Source organism: Leptinotarsa decemlineata, unplaced genomic scaffold, assembly GCF_025532065.1.
Source record: "Leptinotarsa decemlineata unplaced genomic scaffold, Ldec_3_MD MMD2_tig00026354_RagTag_RagTag, whole genome shotgun sequence".
In the NCBI taxonomy this organism is placed as follows: Eukaryota; Metazoa; Arthropoda; class Insecta; order Coleoptera; family Chrysomelidae; genus Leptinotarsa; species Leptinotarsa decemlineata.
In genome coordinates, this window is record NW_027412702.1 from 8946175 (window position 1) to 8972142 (window position 25968).

Below are 25968 nucleotides of genomic sequence, written 5' to 3' on the forward strand. Positions count from 1 at the left end.
ATTCGGCTGTTATCACCCGAAGACGATTGTGGATATTAACAATCGAAACGTTGTGACATAACATGGTTTGAAATCCTTTAATTTTTATTTTTTCATTTTTTGTTAATATTTTTTATTTTTTCAGTTTTTTTCAGCTTTAAATAATATTTCAATTTTTATTTGTTTGGTTGTTGCTGTATGTTATTTCTTTGTAGGTAATTTCAGTTTTTTGTTTAATAAAATTGTTTTTTGTTTAATAAAATTGTTATTTTCGGTTAATCATTTTGATTTTTTTTCAGGGTTATTAAATCAATTTATATTATATTAGACAATGGAAGTCCGAACTGATGAAATACACCATGAAACATTGTCAACCACCTTCAAACAAACGATAAATTCTTGAGTTTTAACAGCATATCTTATGACATGGCTTACTAAATCTCCTGATTGCAGTCCTTCAGATTTTCATTCACCTAAATGAAAAATGCAAAGCATGGATGTTCAATAAAATTTGTAATGTTTAACATGTAGATAGACCCTAGACTTAATTTCAAGTCAGTTCTGTGTGATCCTTTCACACATAACTCATCCCAGAATTTTGTTCTAACTCGCTTATTTTGTCATTACTTCTACTGTATTAATTTGTTCGTATAATCAATTAGAATACGCAACTGCATTTGTTCCTTTAAAAATATATTTTATGGCTTCTTCTTCCCATATTTTTTATATATCTCTTCCAGAATTCCTATTGCATTGAACATTCCAACAGCCCCAAAGGGATGGGGTTTTTCTTCTTCAAATGCTTTCCTGATTTAAAGATCGAGGAAAAATTCGTATACACGAAGTGGTCCAAAATACTGTCGTGCGTTTTTCTGGTGCTGACCATTCTGATCTACCTGTTGCTGGGTGAAACGAGAAACCTCTTCGGGAAGATCCTGATCAACTATTGTGTTGGCACGCTCTTATTGTTTTTGCTTCTGATCTACGTCCACACCGATTTGGAACCGAATGATTCTTTCTGCATATTGCTGGGTGAGACAATTTTGATCAATATTAATTTATAGTACGGGATTTTGCATGAATGGCGTGCACCTGGAACAGGAATACAACACCAGACTTCTTGACGTTTCAGAAAGACTGGTTGTAGAAAAAATGTGTCATAAAATATGAACAGTGACAAGCAATCCTGTATTATTTTTATATGAATTGCAAAGGGAAAATGTAATGTAAAAAGAATATCTGGTAAATGAAATGAAAATTCAGCGAGATGACATTGAAGTATCAGATGAAGACATGACTGATAATTTCAATATTGAAGTTTTCTGAATTTATACGGCCAGACAATGTTGACTTCATTAATTTTTTGAGAAACGCACATAAATTCTTGAGTTTTAATAGCATGTATTATGATATGGCTTACTAAATCTCCTGATTGCAGTCCTCCAGATTTTCATTGACCTAAAATATAAGTAAACTTTTGATACTTTTCATGAAAAAACCTAATTCCCACACTTTTTCCAAATAAAAAAAGTACACCTCCTCAACAATGCTGAAGGTGATCGTTTTCGAGATATTTACAATTTCCTTTATCGATGCATATTACTTAGCTCCTAGGCGCTAAGTGAAGTTGCTGAGAACATTAAAAAAACTAATTATGTGGTGGATCTCGTCAAAATAAACAACTTTTTCCTAAAAAAAGTTTAACGAAGAATGATTCGTTTTCGAAATACAGATTGTTGACATTTTTCAAAACATGGTAGGTTTTTGTCATAAGTTTTTTACAATTTTAGTTATTTCCATCAAACTTTATACGCAGTATACCCGTACAGACTTCTTCTAAACCGAGCATTATCGAACTGCCTATTCAATCCAAATTGAAAAAAATTGTCAGGTTTAATTATTCAATTAAAAAGTGCTACATTTCGGAGTTTGTAAATAAAAACAATTCGGAGAAGTACTATGTTATTTATTAGGAAAATAAACATATAAAAATTGAACGAAACAATTATTACAACAACTGTTCAAAGTGACGACCTCCAACAGTAATACAAGCTTCTGCTCTCATCATCAAAGAATTTCGCACCCGTTTAAAAATGCCCGGAGTGTTTCTTAACGTTTCGCAGCAAGCTATGATGCGATCCCTCAACATTTCCTCGTTTTCAATGGGACTAGCATAAACTAGTGATTTTAGGTGTCAACAAAAGAAAAAATCGACTAGATTGAGGTCTGGTGACCTCGGGGGCCAATGCTCAGTGCCTCCTCTTCCTATTCATCGTTGTCTTGCTATCACATTAAAACGAGCAGGAGCTCCATCGTCCATAAACCAAGAGTGATTTCGGAGACCAATGGGAACATCTTCCATAAGTCGTGTTCCAAAAATGTAGGTGAGCATCTCCATTCAAACGTAAGGGGAGAAAATAGGGCCCAATTAAATAATCCCCAATTATGCCTACCCATACATTAAAAGAGAATCTGTCTTGGAAATGAGTTTGCGTTATCGCATGTGGGTTATCTTCCGCCCAGATGTGGTTGTTATGGAAGTTCTGATACCATTTCTTGAAAAATTAGCCTCATCTGTGAAGAGTATTTTCGATAAAATTTGCGGATGTTGTTCGACTTTTCTTTGAAACCATTGAACAAATTCGATACGTGGTTGGAAATCACGTAGCGTAAGTACCTGGGCACTCTGAATATGATAAGGATATAATTGCTGTTCCTTTAAAATTCTGTAAACTGTCATGTGACTCACATTTAAAGTTTGACTAATTTTTCTTGTACTTGCCTCTGGATGTTTATGGCCGTCCTACTGCAGAATTTGTTTCAAAGCTTCCAGATTCGGAAAGTCGCCGGAAAAGATTCGCAAATGTCGCTGCACAAGGAGTCACGCGTTGGGGATAGCTTTCCTGATAGATGCGTCTGGCCTCGCTTGAACTTCCGTCAGCCAAGCCGTATGCAAAAATCATATCAGCCATTTCAGCATTCGTAAAGTCGGGCATGGTCCCAATAAATCACTTTATAAACTCCGAACTGTGAATTTGTCAATTAATAGTTAAAAATGTGACAGCAAACTTCTATTTTTATAAACAAACTTTCATAGCTTACTCGATTTAACTAACTCAACTTGCAAGCGGAGAGTGACAAAAATTTTTGAAATCAAATTTGGCTATAAAGTAATATGCATCGATATAGAAAATATCTCGAAAACGATCACATCCAGCGTTGTTGAGGAGGTGTACCGTTTTACTTGGAAAAGGTGGGGAAATTAGGTTTTTTCATGAAAAGTACCAAAAGTTTACTGTCAAAAAAGTTAGGGCAAATTGAAATAAATAATGACAGCGTACGCAGCGCCCTCTAGATGTTACATGAAAATTATTACGAAATTATCATTTCCCACGTCAAAAAAATCTCGGGTACCGAATTTCGTGCAAATAACTTATTTTTTGCAAGAGTTATTTTCAAAAAGCGAACAAAAAAAATCAATTTCAACACCCCGTATCTCCGAAACGAAGCATTTTCGGACCCAAGTTCATATATACTTTTTTTCTAAAAATTGTCTCTGGAATACGTCACTTGAATATTTTAACGTATTTATGTTACACCCTGTATGGTAAAAGTCAACCAGTCAGTGTTGTGAATATTCTAGTTAGTGTCCGTTAATCATGGTGTACCACAATACTGGGATCTAAATCATTTTTGATATACGCTAATGACCTGATGAAAAATGTAAACTAGGTATTTATACAGTATATAGAAGTCATCAATTTTATAGTAGGAGAACTGGATATGATGATGCCAAACGAAAGAATCTAAGAAAGAATCTGTGTATGCGTATATAGACACAAGCTTAATATACTTTCCCAGCAACATCATTAACCTTGTCTTCGTCCTTGAGATAAACTGTTGTCCAACTTCATAGAATAACTCTTTGCCAAAAAAACTTCATTTTGGACCTACAATATTTCATAATATAGAAGATAAATTAAACTATCAAAAAATTTGAAAGTTTTCTAATCAAGATTGAAAAAGGCTTTTATTGAAAAAAACTGCTACACAATTGCTGGATATTAAAAATTATTGTTTAAATAATTTTCTTTATGACAATTCTCATAACTATGTGATGAAATTAACTCTCTCTTTCATTTATTTTTTTACATATCTTAAGTTTCGTGTATGTTTGTATACATATTTCACATTTAGGTATTTAAATTGCAGATGATGTTATTCAACAATAATTTTATTTCATAACTGTTTCTAATCTTGGACTTTTTTGTAATTCTAACTTTGTACCCTGTAATAATAAATAAGTGTTATCATTATTGTTATTATTACTAAGTACTCGTTTTCCGGCATCATGTCAGATCCTTCATCAAAGAACATTGGGAGACGTCAATATTTTCTTGTCGGTTATTCATCGAAATAATTTCCTAAAAATTTATGTCATGCTGTTTGCATTTTATATTGTTATTTTAGTGTTTCACTTACTTTCCGCATTGCTGAAACGATTAATTAATTAATCTACCACTCAATCTAATTCGTTCATTTGAAACCCAAAATATTTTCAATTTTCAGGATATAGTTTGATATTCTTTTCCACCGCCCTGTTTGCTTGGCTGAACGTGATGTGCTGTGACATATGGCTCACATTCGGGTGAGTCAAATTAACTTTTGTTATTTCAATGAATGAATTATGTCATACATATTATACAAGCTCTTCGCCAAGGTTGATTCGTTAGAAACTATTTTAATATCTCGATAATCGGAGATGTGTCAAAAAATTAATTGGAGGCTGATTTGAAATGTTGCTTTTGTATTCCCTTTTATCCAGCCGTAGCCAATTTATTTTCAATGCTCTCAACCGGTGTTTGATTTCATCCCATTCATTGTGTTTTGATGTATTTGAAAATAAATATATGCAAATTTTTGTCGTGCATTATGAAACATATACGATGACAGTATTCGACAGGTGAATTTGTTTTCGGTTTTTGATTTTAAATAAGATCTGGTGTATTTATTAGTTACACCGATACAACAACGTATTTTATAAATTGTAGGGATCGTATCAATCTTACGATTGTGAGATTTATGCATGTCTAGCTGACCCGACGAATTTTTTAACGCCTCAGAATTATTAAATACTAGCTTTTACTCGCGGGTTCGCTCGCATTTATGCCATTGAATAAGTGTCAGTACAATAGAAATGAATCAATATGAGAACCATATTTTAATGCTTGGCTGGGATTATAAATTTTTAAAAATTATTACATATGACGAAGTTTGGAAAATTTAAAATATGCTTTATTGAATTGCAACAACAAATGTTGAAATATATTTCATTGTAACAAAAATAACTCAACCTAACCTAATTAACCTAACCTAACCTAACCTAAAAATAAAAATGACAGAAGAAAATAACAATAAATATAGAAAAATTCCAAACAGCTGAAACAATTTTTTTTATCTTATATAAAAAATAGTTTTTTTTAATAAAAAGTAACCTATGTTACTTCTAATACCTCCAAGAACATGTGTACAAAATTTCATGATGATCGGTTGAGTAGTTTTCGCGTGAAACCGTAACAAACAAACTTAAATTCACATTGATAATATTAGTAGGGATTGTATGGAGTTATATTGTCATTTTCTTGTGGTGCTCATCAAGCACAAAGTGGCCATACCACCATGGCCAGTGTTGCCAGGTTAAATTTGATGCTTAGTGGTAGATTTTGTGCCAGAGAAACCCTACATTGATACAAAAAACATTGTGAAATATATTTGATATATACAAACCATATGCATGAAAATTCCTACTAATCACACTCATTCAATAACTGTTATAAAAAGTGAATACGGTTATCAATAGATGTTTAGTCTCAAACAGTAGAAAAGTAGGTCGAGAACCAAAAAAGTGGATCTATTGCAAAAACAGTAGATCTGGCAACAATGAACACGGCTCTCCTCTCGTGTTATTTCTTCTTCATCTGCAGTGGATTGATTTACAATATTCTGCAGTCTGATTGCATTACGACATCGTTGTGAAATATTCGATGATCTCGCTCGCGGCATTGTAAATCACATCGTGCTGAATATTGCTGACTTTGATTCTAAAATGACATAACAATTATTCATTCGAGCTCAATCACAAATGTCAGGACTCCAATTGTCTCTGCTCAGACCATGATATCTATCATAACCTAACAAACCGAAAGTCTTTGATTTGTTTACATTTTTTTCCTTAATTTTTCAAATGTTTTAATAGTCATTGCCATGCCAACAACTCAACTCTTTGGAGACGAGGGACCGAGACTACTTCATCAGAAAAAATTCCAATCATTTTGGCCTAATTTTATATTCTGGTTGAGCTTACCTCAAAATCAGAAGTTGGAATTTTCGTACTAAATCTTTGTCCTGATCCCGATCAAATAGAACAAACTGTTTTTTCGAGTTTCTACTACTTCGATAGTATACGAAGATATAAAAAACCTCTAAAAGAATTGTAGATCATCCATATATATTTCAACTATATACACCAAAAATTAAGCTGCCACAATATACAAGGTGTTACTTGCTGATATTTAGGAAGGATTTTGTTTTTAAAACGGTTTTACTCAGCTTGTTGCCCTGTCTGCTTGTTTGTTTGTTTATTTATTTATTTGGGTCAAATTTAGTAATTGAAGTTTGACTCCCTTCCTGCTGACAGATTGATCTGATAATTGGTACACACATTTAGTTTTGATGGAAATACAATTTAATAAATTCTGTATCATTGTAAATCCAAAATGGCCGCAGCTACACGTTTTTGTTTACAAATTAAGACCTTTAGCAGCAGGAGTATGCTTAAAGTCCTGCTGCTGAATGAACGAGAAACATGCACAATACTAACCTCTGTGAGGTATGATGCATAAATGTCTGTCGGAAATAATTTAATTCAATATTCAGCGTGGTATCAGTCAAAGGAGTAGTTGTTTTCCGATACGCGTTTACCATAGGTAGTTGGGAGAGATGAATATTTCAAGATTTCATTTCGTGTGTATCTCTCCTCGATACAGTCTTCAGACATGTTTCGATCTCTGTTAGAGTATTGATACATGGGATGTTTCTTTCCCACTTGGGATTTTGTTCACGAGATGGAGCTGTTACTAGTTAACAATTTTTCTCTTGGCGACCCACGTTGAAATTAATCGAGTCCCAGGCAATTTGCTGTTAGGGTCGCATCTTTCCTGCCCCGTTGAGAGGTAGTACCTCGAGACCTATCTATAGGTGATCTATTCGAATAATTTCAACATGGTCCTGCTTCTGAATGAACAAGAAACATTTGGGAGACTTACCTCTGTGAGATAACTTGCAAAAATTTATGTCGGATATAATTCAATATAGAGCGTGGTATTAGCCGGGGAAGTAGTCTTTCGACAGGTATTCATCAGAACCTACTGTGTAGGTAGTTGGGGGAGAAGAATATTTCGAGATTTTATTTCGAAATAATCATTTTACTAATTCTCTCTGTTTTAACGAACTCATCTGAATATTTCAGTCCGGCAATTTTTTAGTATTTCCAGTAGTCTTAACATTTCATTCATTTTATTTTCATTCGTAGACCATAGATTTGAAATCTGTGTACACCGTTTTTAAATAATGTTGGGACTTATAACATTCAAAGTATGCTTTTTTATGAATGCATGGTAATATTTGTGATGCGTTCTCATGAGCTCGTTTTTTATTTTCATCGATAAAAATATTGCCAGTATTCATTGTGAAACAGGATGGGTGTGAATGATGCCAGGGTAATTACATCGTAGTCATTCCGCGGTTCAATGTAGCGGTTTTACATAGTAATTGATATTGTTTTCTTATTTACACTGTTTCATTTGGGGCCAAACCTCAAATAGCTGTAGCATGAAAAATATTCTGCGAAATATTCGATGAACAAAAAAAGTTATTTATGTATCAAGGGAATTAGGAGGGCCTTAATTAACCGATGGCAAAATTTGCGTCCCGAGGGCCTCTGGCCCGAGGGACAGCAATTGCCTCATTAATTCCCGTGGTACATAGATAATTTTATTTCTGACCGATTTCAATAAAATTTTGTTCATTTTTTGAAACGGAAAAATGTACCAATTCATTACCTTCCCGGTATATTTGAATCAGGTACCGTTGATTATAGTAGAGTTTTCTTGTTGCTAGGTTGTTGCTATGTTACTTGTTTATAAACAGAACTTTGTTATCAAGCTGTGTTTGCGGTGAAAACGTGTTTTCTACCCCAAATATAATGGAGGATATTTTGAAAAAAGCTGAACAAGCAAGAGAATCATTAATTCCATCGAAAAGTGAAGCCGTATACCAAAAAGAATACAAGATATATCTGGACTGGCTGACACGGAAAAATGTTATGCCAAAAGATGTCACTGAAACTGTATTTCTGGCATATTTTCAAGAACTGGTAAGGAATTTTCTATGTTTTTCGGTAGATTTGGTAGTAATTGTGTTTATTCGTTTCAGTCAGAAACGTATAGTCCGAATTCTTTATGGACTAAATGGTCAATGCTAAAATCGATGGTGACTATACATGAGAAACGAGATATCACCAAGTTCAATGAAGTACAGGCTTTTTTGAAACGGAAGAGTAAGAGTTATAAGCCGAAAAAGTCTGCTGTTTTATCTCCTAAAGATGTTATCAGATTCCTAAAGGACGCTCCTAATGATATTCATTTATTGCATAAGGTAATTTTTTTCTTATTTTCCTTTTTGTGTGTATTTATTTCTTTTTTTTTGTTATAGGTTGTTTTGATTATGGGTTATTTTGGAGGATGCAGAAGTCAGGAACTTTTGAATATGAAGATATCGGATATAGAGGACCGGGATTCCGTTATGGTAGTGAACGTACCGGAAAGTAAAACTGGTGTATCGAAGAAATTTACAGTTGTGGATGAAAAAGAGTTCTCCGCTTTGCCTTTATTAAGACTTTATATGTCTTTGCGTCCTAAAGGTATTGAACGATTTTTTTTGAGCTTCCGACAAAATAAATGTAGGTACATCTCAGCCAATTGGAAAAAACATGTTTGGGAAAATCCCCAGCAAAATCGCAATGTATTTAGGATTGCCAAACTCATCTTCCTATACGGGACATTGCCTTCGTCGCACTTCTGCTACTGCTCTAGCCAATGCAGGAGCAACTATGACTAACTTAAAAAGACACGGAGGTTGGAAAAGTTCCACGGTGGCGGAGGGGTATTTGGAGGATAGCATCGAATTGAGAAATAAAACGGCGCGTATGTTGTCTACTTTCTCATCAGAAGAGGCAGGTACCTCGACTGTAGTGAACAGAAGCTCCAGCCATACAAAAGAAGAAATTGTTTCCAGTGGCGGAAGTAATTTTCAGGGAACATTTCAAAATTGTACATTTATTATTTGTAATGACGTGAATAAATAAAATATGGTTCAGTTTTCATTTCTATTTATTTTTACTTGTGAAAGGTAGAGGGAATTATAAAATCTATAATGTCCCAAGGGAGTTATGACCCTCTTTATTGATAGCGTAACTATGACGATATAAGCTTATAATATCCCGGTCAGAAATAAACGCAATTTATGAATAATCTGAAGTATATATTCTACATATATGAAAATGATAAAGAAGCTGGGAACCTCTAGCTCTAGTTTTCAAAATGAATAAATCATAAATTATATACACGTTTATGGTATAACTCCCAAACGCTAGTGTAACTTCATGAAAATATTTGAAAATAAAAAAACTAAAATTGATTTTTACTTGAAGGCTCTAGTGTTGAGGGTCATAGAATTTTCAAGACTCTCAATTCTTCTTCACATTTCTATTGGGGTAAATAGTTCTAGAAAGTAGAAGACTGAACTGAAGTTTTGAACTTCCACGGCCGAAAGTCAAATTCGAACTTTGGTCATGCAGTTGACGCGAACGGAAGTTGACAGGAAGGTATAAGTTAGTGAAGATAGAAAGAGAGAAAGTTACGTTTCGTATATTACTGTAGGGGCAAGAGAGAGAGAGAGATATATGCAAGCACACTACGGTCGATTATAGGCTCTGAAGAATCAGGAGAAAATTATCATACGTTGCCACTAAATTAAGCCGGAGATTTCAATGTTAATTTCGCGTTCGAAGATGGACAATTCTTGGTGAACTTTCTACAAGATAAATTAGAATTACAATTGAATAATAACCGGAATGGGTCTACCACAAGACATGGAACAGTTTTCTCTATATATCATTTTTATTTTCATTCGAAAACATATCTATCCTTAAATAAAAAATGAAAAATATTTATATATGTGTTCGGATTAGGTTTCCGCGGTCAGCAGTATGTTGTCCTTGAGTTCGGGTTGAACCGCGTCTGGAGTTTTGTGTTCGTATGGCCTCATGGCTCTGAAACTGTCCATAATTTCCTTTATCATCTCAACGACTTCCACCCATAGAAAAAATTCACAATGGAAATTGAAACCAATAACTCCCTTCCATTTCTAATAGTCCTCATCACAAATTCAAATAACTCCTTCACCCACACGGTCTACAGGAAACCAACAAACACAAACAGATACCTCAACGCAAACTCCCATCAACATCCAGCACAAATCAACTCCGTCTTGAATTCTCTCATCCATAGATCTATCAACCTCGCAGACCACCACAACAAACCACAAGAGCTAGCCCAACTCGAATCAGCTCTCCTTCAAAATGGATTCACAGACCATCAAATTCACATATCCATCCGTTGTCAACAAACTCTTTCGTCCAGTACCAATGATCCAAAAGACAATAACGTTCCTCACAAAGCTTTCCTTTCCTACATTAAAGGTGTAACTGATAAAAATTGCCGAATTCTCAAAAAACAGGACATAAAAACGATATTCACCGCCAACAATCAAATTTCCACATTCCTCCGTTCTTCCAAGGACAAAATTGTCAATGAATCCCAGGGTATATATAAAAGTCCATGCTCCGATTGCGATAGAACATATGTAGGCTCAGGACCGGATTAGCAACTATTTACGCCCTAGGCCAGAGATCTGCATTACGCCCCCTCCCAGCAGACGTTCGGGGGGATGGCATTTTCGGCATATTAAATGGTGCGCCCTACCTTTCCGGCAAAACTAAAAAATTGTGTAAGAGATTACAATATCTCGGTTATTATTTAGATTATCAGTGATCTTACACATTCATTTTCAAGAAAATAATTTAAATCGATCAGTCAATAACAGCGAAATTCCAAAATGTGTGAAAAGGAAATACAGAAAAGGTTATGTTGAAAAATAAAACACACTACACTACTTAATTAACACAAACATTTATTAACACAACACGGTATTTACTAACGAAATGACTTTTAACATCGTTTTAAAATTTCCTCTTCCTGGCTTTGGACCAGGCAAACGATTGGATGGTGTTGGTGAAATCTAATGTTTTGGTTACATCATTTTCAATATTGAGGAGAGCGAGAGAGTTGAGCTTTGTTTGGGTCATGTTTGACCTATGGTATTCCTTGATCCTTTTTAAGCAGGAAAATGACCTACAAATACAATTGAATTGTGACACTTATAAAAAAAAAATTATACAGAAAACAAAGTAATAAAAAAGTAGACTATTCAATTTTATGAAGTGATTAAAGATTCATAAAAAATGTAGTATATTAGAAAGTTAGAGTAATTTGTGGAATCTTACTTTCCCGTTAAAAACTGTGTGTGATCCCAAGAAGCTGACAAAGTACAAAGTAGACTTTGTTTAATATTTGTTTACGTTATTTTAGTTTAGATTAAAATCTAGAGCATTGAAATTGTAATACAAAGTAAACGGTTTGTTATTATTTGACTTACCTCTCGGCCGATGCGTTTGTTACTGGAGTACAAATAAACATTCTTAGCAAAATTTCGACATTTGGATAGATATCTTCCAATTTGTTTCCTATGATCCACTTGTACAAAGACAACGGCTTTTTATTTTTATTTTCTATTTTGTTTGTTGACATGTGCGACCTCAGGTGGACAAGTTCATCAAAGATTGCCGGCTCTAAATCATTTTCAAATACACTGAGAAGTTTGTTAACCACAACTTCAATTTCTTCTGTCGTGAGATCTGAGAGTTTGATTATTGCAACGAACCTTGTAACAAATTCCTCATAGGCATGCATTCTTGCTGTAAGTTCTTGTTTAACTTTATCAATTATCGGAATAAATGTGTTAACTCTAAAGCTGTCTCTTCCAGTAGTAAAAGAAACTTCGCCATCTCGAGTCACATCATTTTAAAGTTTTCTTGTTTTCTTACGTCTGTTATCATACTCATAAATTTTGGTTTCACTAACATCAAGTGCTTTGTTTTCATAAATGTCAAACTGATTTCTGAGCTCTTCAAAGAAGGATATCAGTGAGTTGAAAACTTCTGTTACGGCCAGTGCATCAGTGTCTTCATTTTGCACATATTTGTTAACCTTATTGAGCCTGAGAAGAATAGTACCCCATAACTTGACAATTATAGCTGTTTCCAAGCGGTTCAATCTGCTTAGTAGGCCTTTAGCTTCTGCTCGAGTGTTAGCCTTCTGATCTGTGTCACTTTCCAATATTTCTAGAGCTCTGATAATTGCAGGCCATTCTTCTTGTAAGGCTCTTAAAGCGTCATGTCTAGTAGACCATCTTGTTGTGGAAAGGCTTTTGGTTAGTGTTGTGTTGTGTTTTTGCAATTATTTAACACCGCCCATCTATGTGTAGAGCTAGAAAAAAAATTATACAGCTCTTGAAGCAGAGTAAATAGTGACACTGCCTCAATACAAGAATCTACGGCGTGAGTCCCAACTAGGTTTAGAGAGTGTCCTGCACACGGGATATATGATGCCTCCTCTAATATATAGTCTGTAACTTTTTTGCCAAGGAGCTCAATATACTCATCACAAATAGTGGATGAAAGATAGGAAATATGTCCTATACCAGGGTTTCCATACTTTCTGATATGTTCACGCAAAAAGGGATCAAATTCAGCAAGGACTTCTAGTAACATCATGTAGTTTCCATTCGAGTTGGAACCAAATAACTCTGTTGACCCCCTAAATGGCAATCCTCGTGAAGCTAGAGCTTTTATGACCACAACAACTCATTGTAGTAGCATTTGCCAGGAATTCATTTCTTGATCAATCATTTCAGTCAATTGGGAATCAACCTTTCCTAGTTTCTCCCCTCTCTCTTTTGAAGTGATTGTATTGTTTTTGTGTGAAACTGAGTTTTCGTGCTCTTTTAGCCTTGCTGTAACATTTTTCCAGTCACTAAAGCCATTTTTCACAAAAGATGATTCCAACTGAGATTCTGAATGGAAAAGACGGCAAGGGCCACAAAAAACTGCACATTTGCTTTCAGAGTAGACGAGCCATGCTCTATTTTGTTTTTCTCCATTTGCTAAATGTCTATAAAAATGTGCACTTGAAAAACTCCAAAAACGGTTGCCATATTCCTTCTTTACCTTTGAGAAATTTCCTTCTTTATTTTGAATTATCCCATGTTGAGACACGTAATCACGTAGTTCATTATTTACAACCCAGTTTGCTGGATCGGGATCAAAACATAATGGTTCAAGTTCAGGTTCATGTTCTAGTGGTGTTGGCTTATCAATGTTATTTGAAGGGCTCTCAGGGTAGGAGTCTCTCTGTGGTTCGGATTCAAATGCTAAAGATCTTGTGTCCGGTTCCGGCGGTTCCGTTTCTGTTCCTGAAGTAAAAGACTGCAGGTGAACAGAGGTACTGGTGTCCAAAAATAAACCGTCATCTTTTTTGGTTTGGGTCTTATCTTGTTCTTTAGACAGCCAATTTTTCATTGTCCCAGAGAACTTCTTGCTCTCTTCTGTTTTCAATTTAGCTCTTTTTCTGAATTCAGCCCCAGATAGGCGTTTTTTTGGTTGGCTCATTTTAATACCTGCATAAAAACCACGATATTATTAGTACCACATATAACAAGGAATTGGAACTGATTTGACTTTAAATGTAATGTATTCATATTTTCATCATATACTACTGTACTCTATTTGGCTTCGTGCTTCGTCCTGTCCAAACTGACCGACTACCTAACTCATACATAATAAACGCACAGTCGCACAGTACAGTATTATTTTTTATTTAGCAAAAGGCAAAACTGAGGCACAAATTTGATAAATTCGTCAAAGACTGATTTTATTACTATTATAATTATAAATATTATATATTATATAAATGTAATAGTTATAATTATAAAAGTTATATATTATATAGCTATTATATTATATAATTATGACTTAATAGTATTATACTATATAATATTATAAATTTTAATAAAATATTATAAAATAAAAAATTAGGTATTTTATGAATTGTTTAGAAAAATTAACTTAGCCGTTTAGAAATGGGTAGAATCCAACAAGAAGAATACTTCGTAATCGTAATGCGTAGTGCACAACAAAATCACCAAACGATAACCTAACCTCACACCACACGCACTTGATAGCTTGTTACTGACTACTGTTCGCAGAGGTCACAGAGGGCGTGGGTTCGGCGGGATGGGATAGCAGTGACACGTGATCGTGAGTCATTCACCGGGCACCACCCCTGCGCCCCCCGCAAGCTTGCGCCCTAGGCCATGGCCTAGGTTGGCCTTATGGGTAATCCGGGCCTGTGTAGGCTAGACTAACAAACGTGTTACAAGTGTATATGAACATCAACTTGCTGTCTAAAAATCAGACCCATCCTCAGCAGTGTCCAAACATCATCAAGAGACAGAACACAATATAGACTTTGCGAACACTAAGACCATCGGCACAGCGAAAACACTACAAGCGTGATGACGGTCAGAGACTTCCAACTGCCTAGAGACCCCTAATTTCCCGCCACCAGGACCGGACGTCCTGGTGGGGGGTGAGCACCTTTCCACTTCAGTGACTTCCGTCGATATAAATACCACCGATCACACATCGACACCCCAAGGGAAGGAGAAGGGCGAAATTATTGGTTTTATAAGCCAACTAATTTCCGCTCTTGGCCTGTCCCAGTCGGATCTGCTTGGCAGAGCCTCGCCAGGCCCTGGGGACGTCTGTCAGTCTATGACAGCTCGCAACCACTACAGGAAGCACCATCAAGTCAGTTCATGACGAGGAGCCCACTCCCCCTACCCTTCCGAAACAAGACAATCAAAACAAGGTCTCAAAGGCCAGAATTCCACCCATTGTTGTTCGACAGAAGGACAAATGGGTATCGTTGCTGAAACTGACGGCTCAAGAGAACATCAAGTTCTCAAAAGCCGTCAATCTACATGACGGCATCAAAGTCCAGCCGGAGTCTCCTGATGACTATCGGCGACTGTCAAGACTCTTGGTGAAGGAGAAAATCCCTCACCATACCTACTCGCTCCCTCGCAATTACGAGCCGTTTTCAGGGGAGTGCCAGAGCACTTGGCAGTTGACGATGTACGTGAGGAGTTCGAAGCAAAGGGCTTTGACCTCACCAGCGTCACGCGCATGAAGCGCGCTGGCAAACCTATGCCTTTGGTCCTTGTCCTGGTAGACAGGGACCAGAAGCATATATTCGAGGTCAAAGACCTCCTAAGCGTGAAGGTTCAGGTCGAACCCCAACACGCAAAAACTTCGGTGGGTCAGTGCCACCGATGTCAGCGCTTTGGTCACTGCCAACGCAATTGCTTGGCAGTGCCAAGCGTCAAATGCGCGTCAAATGCGTCAAATGCGCTGGCAGGCACTTAACCAGTGGCTAAGTGCCACAGGCTACAACCAGAAAACCAGCCTCCTCAGGGAGACCTGCGGGGTCTGGACGCGTCCAGGAGGGGATCAGCTTTGCAAAAGCTGCATCCAAGGGCGCAAGCACTTCTGCAAAGCCCACCTCCCTTCGACCTGAACCCTCACCTCAGCCTCAGGGGGTTTCAGACATCTGTGTCGCATTGGACCAGATGAAAAAGTTATTCGTTAAATTCCCCGTGTTACAGACAATGTTCACGGTGAATACTAACGTGATGACCGGAACTGCCAATGTCTAGACAACCAACGTTGCCTAGGTCTCTGAAGATAGTTTTTTGGAATGCTAACGGCATTCGTTCAAAGAAGCTGGACTTCGAAATTTTTTTAATTGAGTATAACATAGATGTGGTTCTAGTCCAAGAGACACATCTAAGGAACGAATCTATTGTCATTCCAAACTACAGATTCTTTCACAGAGAACGTGTTGGACGTGCTGGAGGGGGAGTTGGCATTTTTGTCAAGCGATCCCTGTATTGTGTCCAATACGCCATTGACAGTGCTCGAGTCGAAATTCAACTGAGAAGGGGTTGTCACAGAATAATCTCGGTCTACAACCCTCCGAACATTCGTCTACTCCCAGAATCTCTGGATGAACTGCTGATGGGAAGCAACATTCCGACAATTGCTGCTGGCGACTTCAATGCCAAGCACAGACCTTGGAGCAGAGCCACAAATCGAAACAGCCAAGCGCTCCATGCGCATGTTGACAGGCATGAATATCTTGTGCTGGGACCAGATGAGCCAACGTACTATCGTGGGCAGTCTAGGCCTGATGTACTAGACATCGCGCTTCTCAGAAACGTCTCTCTGACTAGCGAAATTTACGTTCTGTCGGAACTGGATTCCGATCATAATCCAGTAATCCTGGTATTGGGCGATGATCTTCCTCCCCCTGATTATCGCATGAGATCCAAGACGGACTGGGATGTCTTCACAGCCCAGCTCGAAGAGATGCGCGCCCCTCCTGAGGTACTCGATTCTCCCGACGAACTCGACGCGGCAGTTGAGCGTTTCGAGCTTTCTGTGAATGATGCGTTTCGAGCGGCCACCTCTAGGGAGGAGTGTCCGCTGAAGAGCTACAACGAGTTTCCCCCTCGTATCAAAGCCTTGATACAAGAGAGAAATCGCCTGAGAAGGCTCTATCAGCGAACCCTTTTCCCAGGGGACAAAGCAGCGGCGAACAGGATGGCCAATCAAGTCAAACAGGCCATCATTGAATACCGAAACGAAAGGTGGGAAGAGCTCTTGGAATCCTTCGAACCTGGGAGTGACGAGCTTTGGCGAGTCACTCGTAGGCTCAGGGGGAAGAAGACTGCTCTCTCACCCATTCACGGAGAGCGCGGAGTGTGCTACTCCCCCGCCGACAAGGCGTTACCCTTTGCAGACACGATGGAACGTCAGTTTCAACTTAACGTTGACGACGATGACGACATCTATCACGATATGCTGCTGGAAGACCGGGTTCACCGACTCCTCAGGGATGTCGACGACGACATCCGTCCGGCTTCTATGGAAGAACTGAAGGGTCATATCAAGGCCGCAAAGGCCAAGAAGGCTCCGGGGGCCGACTCAATAACCAACAAGTTGTTGAAGAGACTCCCGGAGAACTGCGTCGAATTTCTCTTGAATCTAATCAACAGTTCGTTGGCCCTCAGACACTTCCCTAGAAGGTGGAAGCATGCGATCGTCGTTATGCTCCCAAAACAGGGTCAGAACCAGCTGTTCCCGCAGAACTATCGCCCGATCAGTCTACTCTCGTCGGCGGCTAAGCTGGCTGGCTTCAGGAGAGACCACTCCACTGAGTTACAGGCTCTAAGGTTGGTCGAAAACACCATCAGCGAGCTAAACACTAACAAAAAAGTGCATATTGTGCTGTTAGACATTTCGAAGGCCTTCGACCGAGTATGGCACGAAGGTCTTCTGCACAAGCTAAACGCGTTCGACCTACCTCGGGGCCTGATCCGGTGGATCGGGTCTTTCCTGAAAGACAGAACTTTTCAGGTCAGAGTAGAGGGCTCTCTGTCTAACAGCAGAGAGATCCTCGCTGGAGTGCCACAGGGGGCCGTGCTCTTTCCGACGCTGTATTCACTCTATACCAGCGACCTGCCTAGGTCCGAACGAGTGAAGATATCCCTGTACGCCGATGACACGGCTCTTCTCTCATCTTCCATGGGTCGAGAGCTCGGCGTCGTCTACATGCAACGTGCATTGGACGACCTCGAGCGCTGGTACCTTGATTGGAAGATCCGAGTAAACCCGGAAAAGACTCAGGCGATAACCATGGGAAGATTACTATCTTCTCCGGCCAGAAAAGTAAGAATCTCTGGAAGGGAGATTGACTGGCAAGCGCGGGTAAAGTACCTCGGCCTTTTGATAGACCGTAGGCTCACTTGGAACCCGCACATTATGTACGTCAAATCTAAGATCGAGGGTCGGATAGCCAGTCTGTACCCTCTGATCAATAGAAAATCAAAGATGAGTTTGAAAAACAAAATCACGATCTATAACACCATGTTCAAGCCTGTCATCATGTACGCTTCAGGCGTCTGGGGACAAGCGGCTCCGTCCAACATTTCCATTCTGGAAAGGTTGCAAAATAAGATAATTAGGATGATTGTGAATGCTCCTTGGTTCGTGCGGAATGAAGCCATCCGCAGAGATTTGCAGCTGCCTTCCATTCGGCAGTCCATTCAGTCGAGGAATGAGAGAGTTTTCGAAAAAACGGAAACTCATGAAAACCCGTTAGTTAGGGAAGCCACAGATTATGCTGTAGACGACCCCTCCCGATATAGAAGGCCCCGACACTCTGTCGAATGAGGCCCTCATGTCCATCCATCCATGTCATCCATCCCACCCCAGCCAGGTAGGGGTATCCCGTGAAGGGCGGCACTGATGTCTAAGGACTTCATGCCGTCACCAATTCAGTCATGAACCCATTGGTCCCTCTCAAGACCAACAATCAGCCAAAAGGGTAGGGGAGCTGGTCTCCGAACCTGGATGAAATGACGATGACATTCTGGTCGACATCCCAGTTCAATCTAAGGAGTAGGCAGATTGAGACCTTAGAGAGAACTCGTGACGAGACCTGGGGAGTAGGCAAATTGAGGCGCCGACGACAAGCCACAAATTCTTGAAAATGGGAGCCGAAACGTCGAACACAAAACTCCAGACGCGGTTCAACTCGAACTCAAGGACAACCTATATTTATATATATATATATATATATATATATATATATATATATATATATATATATATATAAATTGAAATCAGTGTGGGAATGATTAGAATAGTACTTATCTATTTATCTTTTGATATTCATGTAATTATTTTCCAGCAGCTTGACTGCATCAACCTTTCTCGATTTCATATCATTTCTAGAAATATGTGGATTCGTTTTCTGATGGCATTCCAGGTTAGCTTCCCAAATTTCTGCTACCACAGTTGTCGGTTGATTGGTCAAACCACCAACACTGACATAAAAACTTGGCAAGTTGACTTGGGTGTCACATATATGTCTCGCTTGCGTTTACGCAGTTAGTTTTATTAAATCTGTTTCTGTTTAAAATCTGTTTTTCCGTTAATCAGCTGTCGCCCCCATACAACTCTCAGAAGTTGAGAAACTTGTGCGAGCTAAGGACTAACGAGGTCTTACCTTTTAACGTGTGATTCCTAACACGGTTGCAGAATTATCCCAGCTTTAACCAGATAAATTCTCATGAGAAAAATATCTGATCGAGGCAGGAATCGAACCCACGATCTTCCGATCGTGAGTCGGGCGCACTACCACCGCGGCCAATTCCACAACATTAGTAATAGTATTGAATACTATTTATGGTTATTCACATTTTGTCCTCAATAGAAGACCGCTTGCCCAGTACTGACGATGACCAATAGGCTGAAACAGCTGTCTACCGGTGGCTCTTAAATTGAAATCCAGTGTGGGAATGATTAGAATAGTAATCTCTTCCAAATCTGATCAAGCATAAATAAGGTTTTGGGCTATTGATTTCGATAAAACTTGTCACTTTTTTATAATTTCGGACAAAGATAACTCATTTTGGGGTTCCCTCTACCTAACCTAAATAGTTTTTCAGATATTGACTTTGTGTTGGAAATGAAAACTTATCAAATTCAAGTGCGGATAGATATGATTTTAGCGACTGATAAGTGTTCAGAGAATTGCATTTCGGCGTCGAGGGTGTATACCTAAAAATATATATTCAGACAGGAATCATCCAAACAAGTTGGTTTTCAACTTTCTAGGGTAATAAAAAAATACAAATTTCACCCGAACCGTATTCAGATGCACCAGGAATTTATAGAAGTGACAATTATTTTGAACATTCTGTATAATATTGAGAATTGGATTTTATTGAAATCAATAGCCGAATAGAGCTTGTCAAATCTAGGAAGAAACTTGAGAATTTCTTCTCTTTCGCTTGTGCCGTACTAGTGAAAAAGAGAGAGAGCAAAAATTCTCAACTCTCTTTCTAGATTTGACAAGCTGTACTTCTTTCATGTTTGGTCAGAATTCAAAGAGATGATTTAAATACATTTCGATTTTATTTAGTTTCCAGTTGTACCTGGCATAAAAAATCAATAACTCGAGAACGAATATAGTTAGATACATAGTACCTCATATGGAATCATATTATTTTTTTCTGATCTATTTAAAAGTTTAACGAAATACAGGGTGTTCTATTTAAAAAACACAATCTTTGATATGTCACACTTTTTTAGCCATCCTTTTTGAGTCCTGTAGACTCAAAATAATTTCCTTTTGCAGCTTTAATCAATAAACATATAATGAAATGGAAAAATTTACGAAAAAAAAGTCAATGGTTTGGTTTACAGGGACCGTGTCGTATGGGGTGCCCCACCCTGTAGTTTAAAAGTTTATAATTTAAGTGTGCATCATGCCCGCGTATAATTGATCTGTCTCAAGGGTCCTTAAATTTAAAATCTATTCTGTTGTTAGATTAAAATTCACACAATTTTCATAGCAAATAGTATTTTTAAATTATTTATATTAGACAATTAATTTTATATTCATTCTTATGAGAAATAATACACTAAAACACTTGCTTGAAGAACGAATTTTATTAAAACTGGTAAAATTGTGTTTCAAAATCAGCTGATAGCGAGTAGCGCACAATTGTTTTTGTTATTTGTTTATTAAAGGAACATAAAAAAATTGATTAATTAATGAATTTTCTAATGATGACGAAAATTAGTTTTTATATTTTGAATTTTTGATTTTTGTATTTAATGAAACAAATTATCATTTTCTGGAAAAAAAATTAGTATTTTATTTTTACATGATGCCATATTAGTCCCAGTCGTAATCTGCATATCACTTGTACAACATAATTTCGATATTTCACATCTGCCAGGCGTCCTGTGACGGCTCACAATTTTTTTCATTTGTATTTGACGTTGTTTTTTCCACACACAAATCTATGTTGTATATTTCTGCCTGAGATAAGGTGGTATAGGTTGATATCTGTGATCTGGACCTGCGAACATTTTTGATGGTGCTTCATTTAATGAAGCATGTGTATTTGTCAATATTCAGTATTTCAGGAATATTGATTGCCTAAAAGTTCGTCATTGAAACAATGTTCGTGATGAATCTGTTTTAAAAACCAGTTGGATCTCCAAATTCATTTGAAATAAACATTCCTGTTCTCGTGACGCCCATTTCAGTTTTGACTTGTTGCTCTATAATAGCAAAACCCATTAGAGATGGCATCCATTAATTGTAAAAACGAAAACCATGTAGTCTTTTTCATCTTTTATTCAGACCATTATGAAAAGTGCGGATGTGGGTGCGATACTTGTCCATAATCTGACTACAATGCTCCAAAAACCTGAATATTTATTAGGCAGTGTGAAGGCAAATTATGTTCGTGTTCAACATGTAGGAATGTCAGATGTTGAAACCAATCAACTGCCCCTTATTCTTTCTCACATATATCACGTATGAGAAGACGAGGGTCTTACTGTTCAAAGTGAGATCGCAAGCACAACCAATGATATTACTCTGGAAGTCCGTCCATGAAATAGTGACCGATCCATATGATAATTTCCACTGGCCTCCTAATGAGTTATATACACTATTAACTCCAGTTTGAAATGCAAATTCAGTTTTAATTACCATATCCACCTTTCATTAGTAATTTTACATTATAGGTTGATAGAACACGGAGTTTACAATAAATAAAAAAAGAACATCGAACTGAAAGGTTAAAAATATTTTTTTAAATAAGCTTAAAACAATAACGAACGAAAAATATTAGCATTATTTTGGAAAAAGCAAAAGGCGCCTGATATACAAAAAATAAATTTGTGTGAAAAAAAAGCGTGGGCGCTTTTTTCACAATAATACTAGTGATTTTCATTCGTTATTAGGCTTATTTAAAAAAATATTTTCAACTTTTTAGTTCGATGTTCTTTAAAAGCGTGTTTTTTTAATTTTTTTAAACTACATTTATTCTTTATTTTTTAGTTTCATATGCTATAAAAGAGTGATTTTGAGTCTTTTTGAATTATATTTACTTTATCTAAACTTTGTGATCAATCAGCCGTATATTGTTTAGAAAAATGACCATTGATATTTTCCGATTCCGGAAAGGAAGCCTGTAAATCAGCTGCCAAGCCCAAGGAAGGCAGCAGGCGCGCAAAGGAGGGTTACAAATAAGACAGCAGGCGCGCGTGTTAATAAAAAAATACTTTTTCAAATGAAGAAATACTTGTAAAGTGAGTTCGAATTATATCAAGGAGGTTACGTACAGCGCCATCTGTCCGCGAATAGATCAAGCAATAATGTTGATAACTCTGTCAAATACAGATTCCGAGCTTGAGAGTTACAAGCAAACAAACAAATATACATACATACATACAGGTGAAGCTAATAAAAGCATGTTAAAAAAAGCGTGGGAAAGTATAATTATTGGAAGGGCATATTCTTTGATACCTGATATGCAGGTCTATGCCAACAGGTGATATTTCGAAGTGAACTAGTTGTTTCTATGGATATCTTTACATTTGCAAGAGAACTGAATCTCCCAGATTGTCCATACTGTCTATGCAGGATGAAATTTTGTGCTGAGAACATGCTGGGTTTTCTGAGAGAAGAAGTCCTGGAGAAATATATCTAGAGCACAAGACGACCTATGATTTTAGAGAGACGGACATTTAAATGGTAGAAATCCGACACTAGGTTTTACGCAAGATTTCCCTCCATCATGATTGAAAAAATATAGTCAGGTGGATGTATTTATTTGACTGTTTCACACCATGTTTAAAGCATGCTATATATATGAAAATATTAGTATAACTAGTTTTAACAAACAACAATACAATATACTTGCATAATGCTTCGTTATGGTTCAGTTATTTTCCGGCATTCGTAAAAATTAACGCCTCGCAGTAAGAAACCTATCAGTTAATCAGATAAAGATACCTATGCAATTACGTCATACGAAATGACCATTGATCAAGGGATTGACAACGAGTAAACTCATTGGAAGCACTCTTCTAATGAATTTCAATAAAAATAAATTCGAAGCCAAGAATACACACCGTGTAAATAATGTCGATCCAGATGATTGGTTCGTACATAAATACCTATACAATTACTTTGGTTGAAAAACAGATTTGTATTAAGTATCCAAAATGAAAGAGATCCTGATTTACATCTGTTTGCAATTTCAGCATATCGTTAGCATCTTTCTTTCGACGTCAATGATTTGCATTATGACGAAACTAGTTTGGTACTTCAACAGATATATTTTCATCTTCCCATCTGATTTTCAGATCGAATACAATTGCAACTGTCAGACATTGAAGATTGTGGGTACAGACAATCGAAGTCGTGAAGTAGATTTGTATAAAGTATTTTATTTTTTCTTCCTTTTTTGTTATTTTTTGTCATTGTTAACAGTGTGGTACAGTACTTTTACAAAAACTGAGATGTTTTATTCGTTACACAACCTAAATTTGAATACCTATAGCCAGAAGTTAGTAAATGTTTGATAAATATGCACATAGAATGGCTTCGTGTTGAACAGCAGATTGGGCAGGTTATATGGTTTGAAATTCATTCAAGAATCGAAAAATATAAAATGTTATTTAGAACAGTCGCTATCAGAAATTTGAAATTAAGAAAGGTGCGAATCTTTTTTGAAGATGCATTTTATTCTGTGAGTGAACTTTCAGATTTCACATTCAATGAAGTCATGTTACAATGAATTCAAAACATATTTCAATGCTGTTATTTCACTTTGCTATACATACGGAGTATTTTCCGGAAATAACGGGAACTTTCGTTTTTTGAAAAATATATTAATATTTTCGTCTATATTAATTTTGTCGCCTTCAAAATAGTCCCCATTAGATATAATGTACTTGTGCCAGCAGCATTTCTTGGGATAGTCTTTATCTCTTCGAGCAATACGCTTTTAACGTCATCTATGATTGTGACCGGCCCTTTAAGGTTATCTTTATTTTTGGAAATAGGAAGAATTAACATCGACATCGTTTTTTGTCAAAAATTCATTGACAACCAAAAGAAGTGTGAGCAGATACATTATCTTGCCTCAAAAGTCATGAATTGTTTTCCAACAGATTCGGGAGTTTTTTCGGATTGCTTCACGCACATCATCAACCACTTCTCTGATTATGGTTCGACGATTTTTTTCTTCACTTTTTCCACGATATCATCAGTTGTTGATGTGCTGCGGCATCCGAGGCGTACGTCATCTTCAACGCAATCACGGCCATCTAGGAAAGGCTTATATAACTCGACAACTCTTGTTTCAATCATAGCGACTCACCATGGGCGTTTCATTTCACACTCTTTGTTATAGTCGAAGTAACCGATATAGTAATCTTAAGGTGTCAGCGAAGTCAATGGTCAAAAAAAACCAATACAAAGGAATTATGCCGCAACGTGGACTGAAGAATTGGCGGTTCGTATTGGATAATTTTTACAAACCGAGTTTTATGATTGGCTGAAGAGTTATAAAATTAAATTTGAAATCATGTTACGATGACCAACAGAATGTAGCGATGAGTACCGCCGTTGTGTCGTCAATGTTCAGTTCAGAAACTGATTGCGATTTGAGTATTGGTGAAGTTATAATTACTTTAAATTTTTGTTATTTGTTCAAAATGTGGCGTCCTTGGACAAGTAGGTACTAATAGTAATAACGAGTGTGATAACAACGCAGCCTTTTTCCTGTGTAGTGATTCCAATAGCGCTGGTGAACAATGCGAAAAAGAGATACCAGTGAATAAGATTCGGATGCATTTCAATACTGAAACACAGAGAGTATGTTTCAATATATATAAGAATCTACATATCAAGTTTAGTTTCGAGGGAAAAACAATTACAAGTAACATCAGATTTGACCGAAATTCCTTTCTCAACTGTTCGTAAAATAGTCAAAAACAAACCTTATGAACGCAAGCCGCGATTTGATGCGGGATTACCAAAACCTTCAGATGTTCATCTAATAAAATCATTTAAAAAAAAACAATATACGACTGTTGTTCTACAATTGAAATCATAAGGAAGAAATTGAATACTTCCGGCCATAACGTGAGCTGCTGTGACAAAACTCTTCAGAGAATTGGATAAAGAAACTAGGATTTAGATTAAAGAGAATAAACAAACGTCAAGCATTTATGGAAAGCAGAAGAATAGTGGAATTGCTCAACACATACTTAGAACAAATAACTAAATATAGACAAGAACAACGGCAAATTTTCTATTTGGACGAAACTTGGTATGACACAGTTACGAAAGGGTGGACTGATGGTTCGAGAATGTGTACGCCTAACATCCCTGCAAACGAAGGATCGCGACTAATCATTGTGCATTGCGGAGGAAGTAAAGGATGGGTTCCGAATTCTTTGAAATTATCTGGAAAAAACTTGAGGACTGCAATGTTGACTATCATAAGAACATGGAAGCTAATATTTTTTAGGAATGGTTTGAAAACACATTGATCCCAAATTTGGATGCGAATAGTGTAATAGTTCCTGACAACGTTTCCTATCATTCGCGACAGCTCATCAAAGTATCGAATAAAAATTCGAGGAAAGATGAAATACAAAGTTTTTTAATGGATAACAATTTGTATTTTGAAGATAACTATACCAAAAACCAACTACTTGAAGTTTTACAGACAAAAACATTTGAAAAA

The 25968-nt window shown here is 37.0% G+C and overlaps 3 protein-coding genes across 4 annotated transcripts in view; 2 read left to right on the top strand and 1 right to left on the bottom strand.

The window, feature by feature from the left end:
• LOC111512554 (G-protein coupled receptor Mth2) overlaps positions 1-25968 on the top strand; it is a 90674-nt gene that overhangs the window by 25029 nt on the left and 39677 nt on the right. For both annotated transcript variants that reach the window (XM_074184611.1, XM_074184612.1), the window contains exons 3-4: positions 720-1011; positions 4549-4627. In XM_074184611.1, coding sequence (XP_074040712.1) covers positions 720-1011; positions 4549-4627 — 371 coding nt within the window. The remainder of the gene's footprint in view (positions 1-719; positions 1012-4548; positions 4628-25968) is intronic.
• On the top strand, positions 6823-9570 carry LOC141486499 (uncharacterized). Its single transcript, XM_074184613.1, has 3 exons — positions 6823-8413; positions 8473-8694; positions 8752-9570. Exons 1-3 carry the CDS (start codon positions 8243-8245, stop codon positions 9154-9156), a joined length of 798 nt encoding a protein of 265 aa, XP_074040714.1. The 5' UTR covers positions 6823-8242; the 3' UTR covers positions 9157-9570.
• On the bottom strand, positions 11270-12236 carry LOC141486500 (uncharacterized). The gene is made up of 2 exons (XM_074184614.1): positions 11815-12236; positions 11270-11510 (listed from the first exon to the last, which is right to left on the bottom strand). Exons 1-2 carry the CDS (start codon positions 12126-12128, stop codon positions 11339-11341), a joined length of 486 nt encoding a protein of 161 aa, XP_074040715.1. The 5' UTR covers positions 12129-12236; the 3' UTR covers positions 11270-11338.

Excerpts from the sequence above, each read along its gene's own strand:
- LOC141486500 (XM_074184614.1), bottom strand. The coding sequence starts at position 12,128 with ATGCATGCCTATGAGGAATTTGTTACAAGGTTCGTTGCAATAATCAAA. Across the intron at positions 11,511-11,814 it reads ACAAACGCATCGGCCGAGAG|GTCATTTTCCTGCTTAAAAA; the intron begins GTAAGTCAAATA and ends TTGTATTTGTAG.
- LOC141486499 (XM_074184613.1), top strand. The coding sequence starts at position 8,243 with ATGGAGGATATTTTGAAAAAAGCTGAACAAGCAAGAGAATCATTAATT. Across the intron at positions 8,414-8,472 it reads TGGCATATTTTCAAGAACTG|TCAGAAACGTATAGTCCGAA; the intron begins GTAAGGAATTTT and ends TATTCGTTTCAG. Across the intron at positions 8,695-8,751 it reads ATATTCATTTATTGCATAAG|GTTGTTTTGATTATGGGTTA; the intron begins GTAATTTTTTTC and ends TTTTTGTTATAG.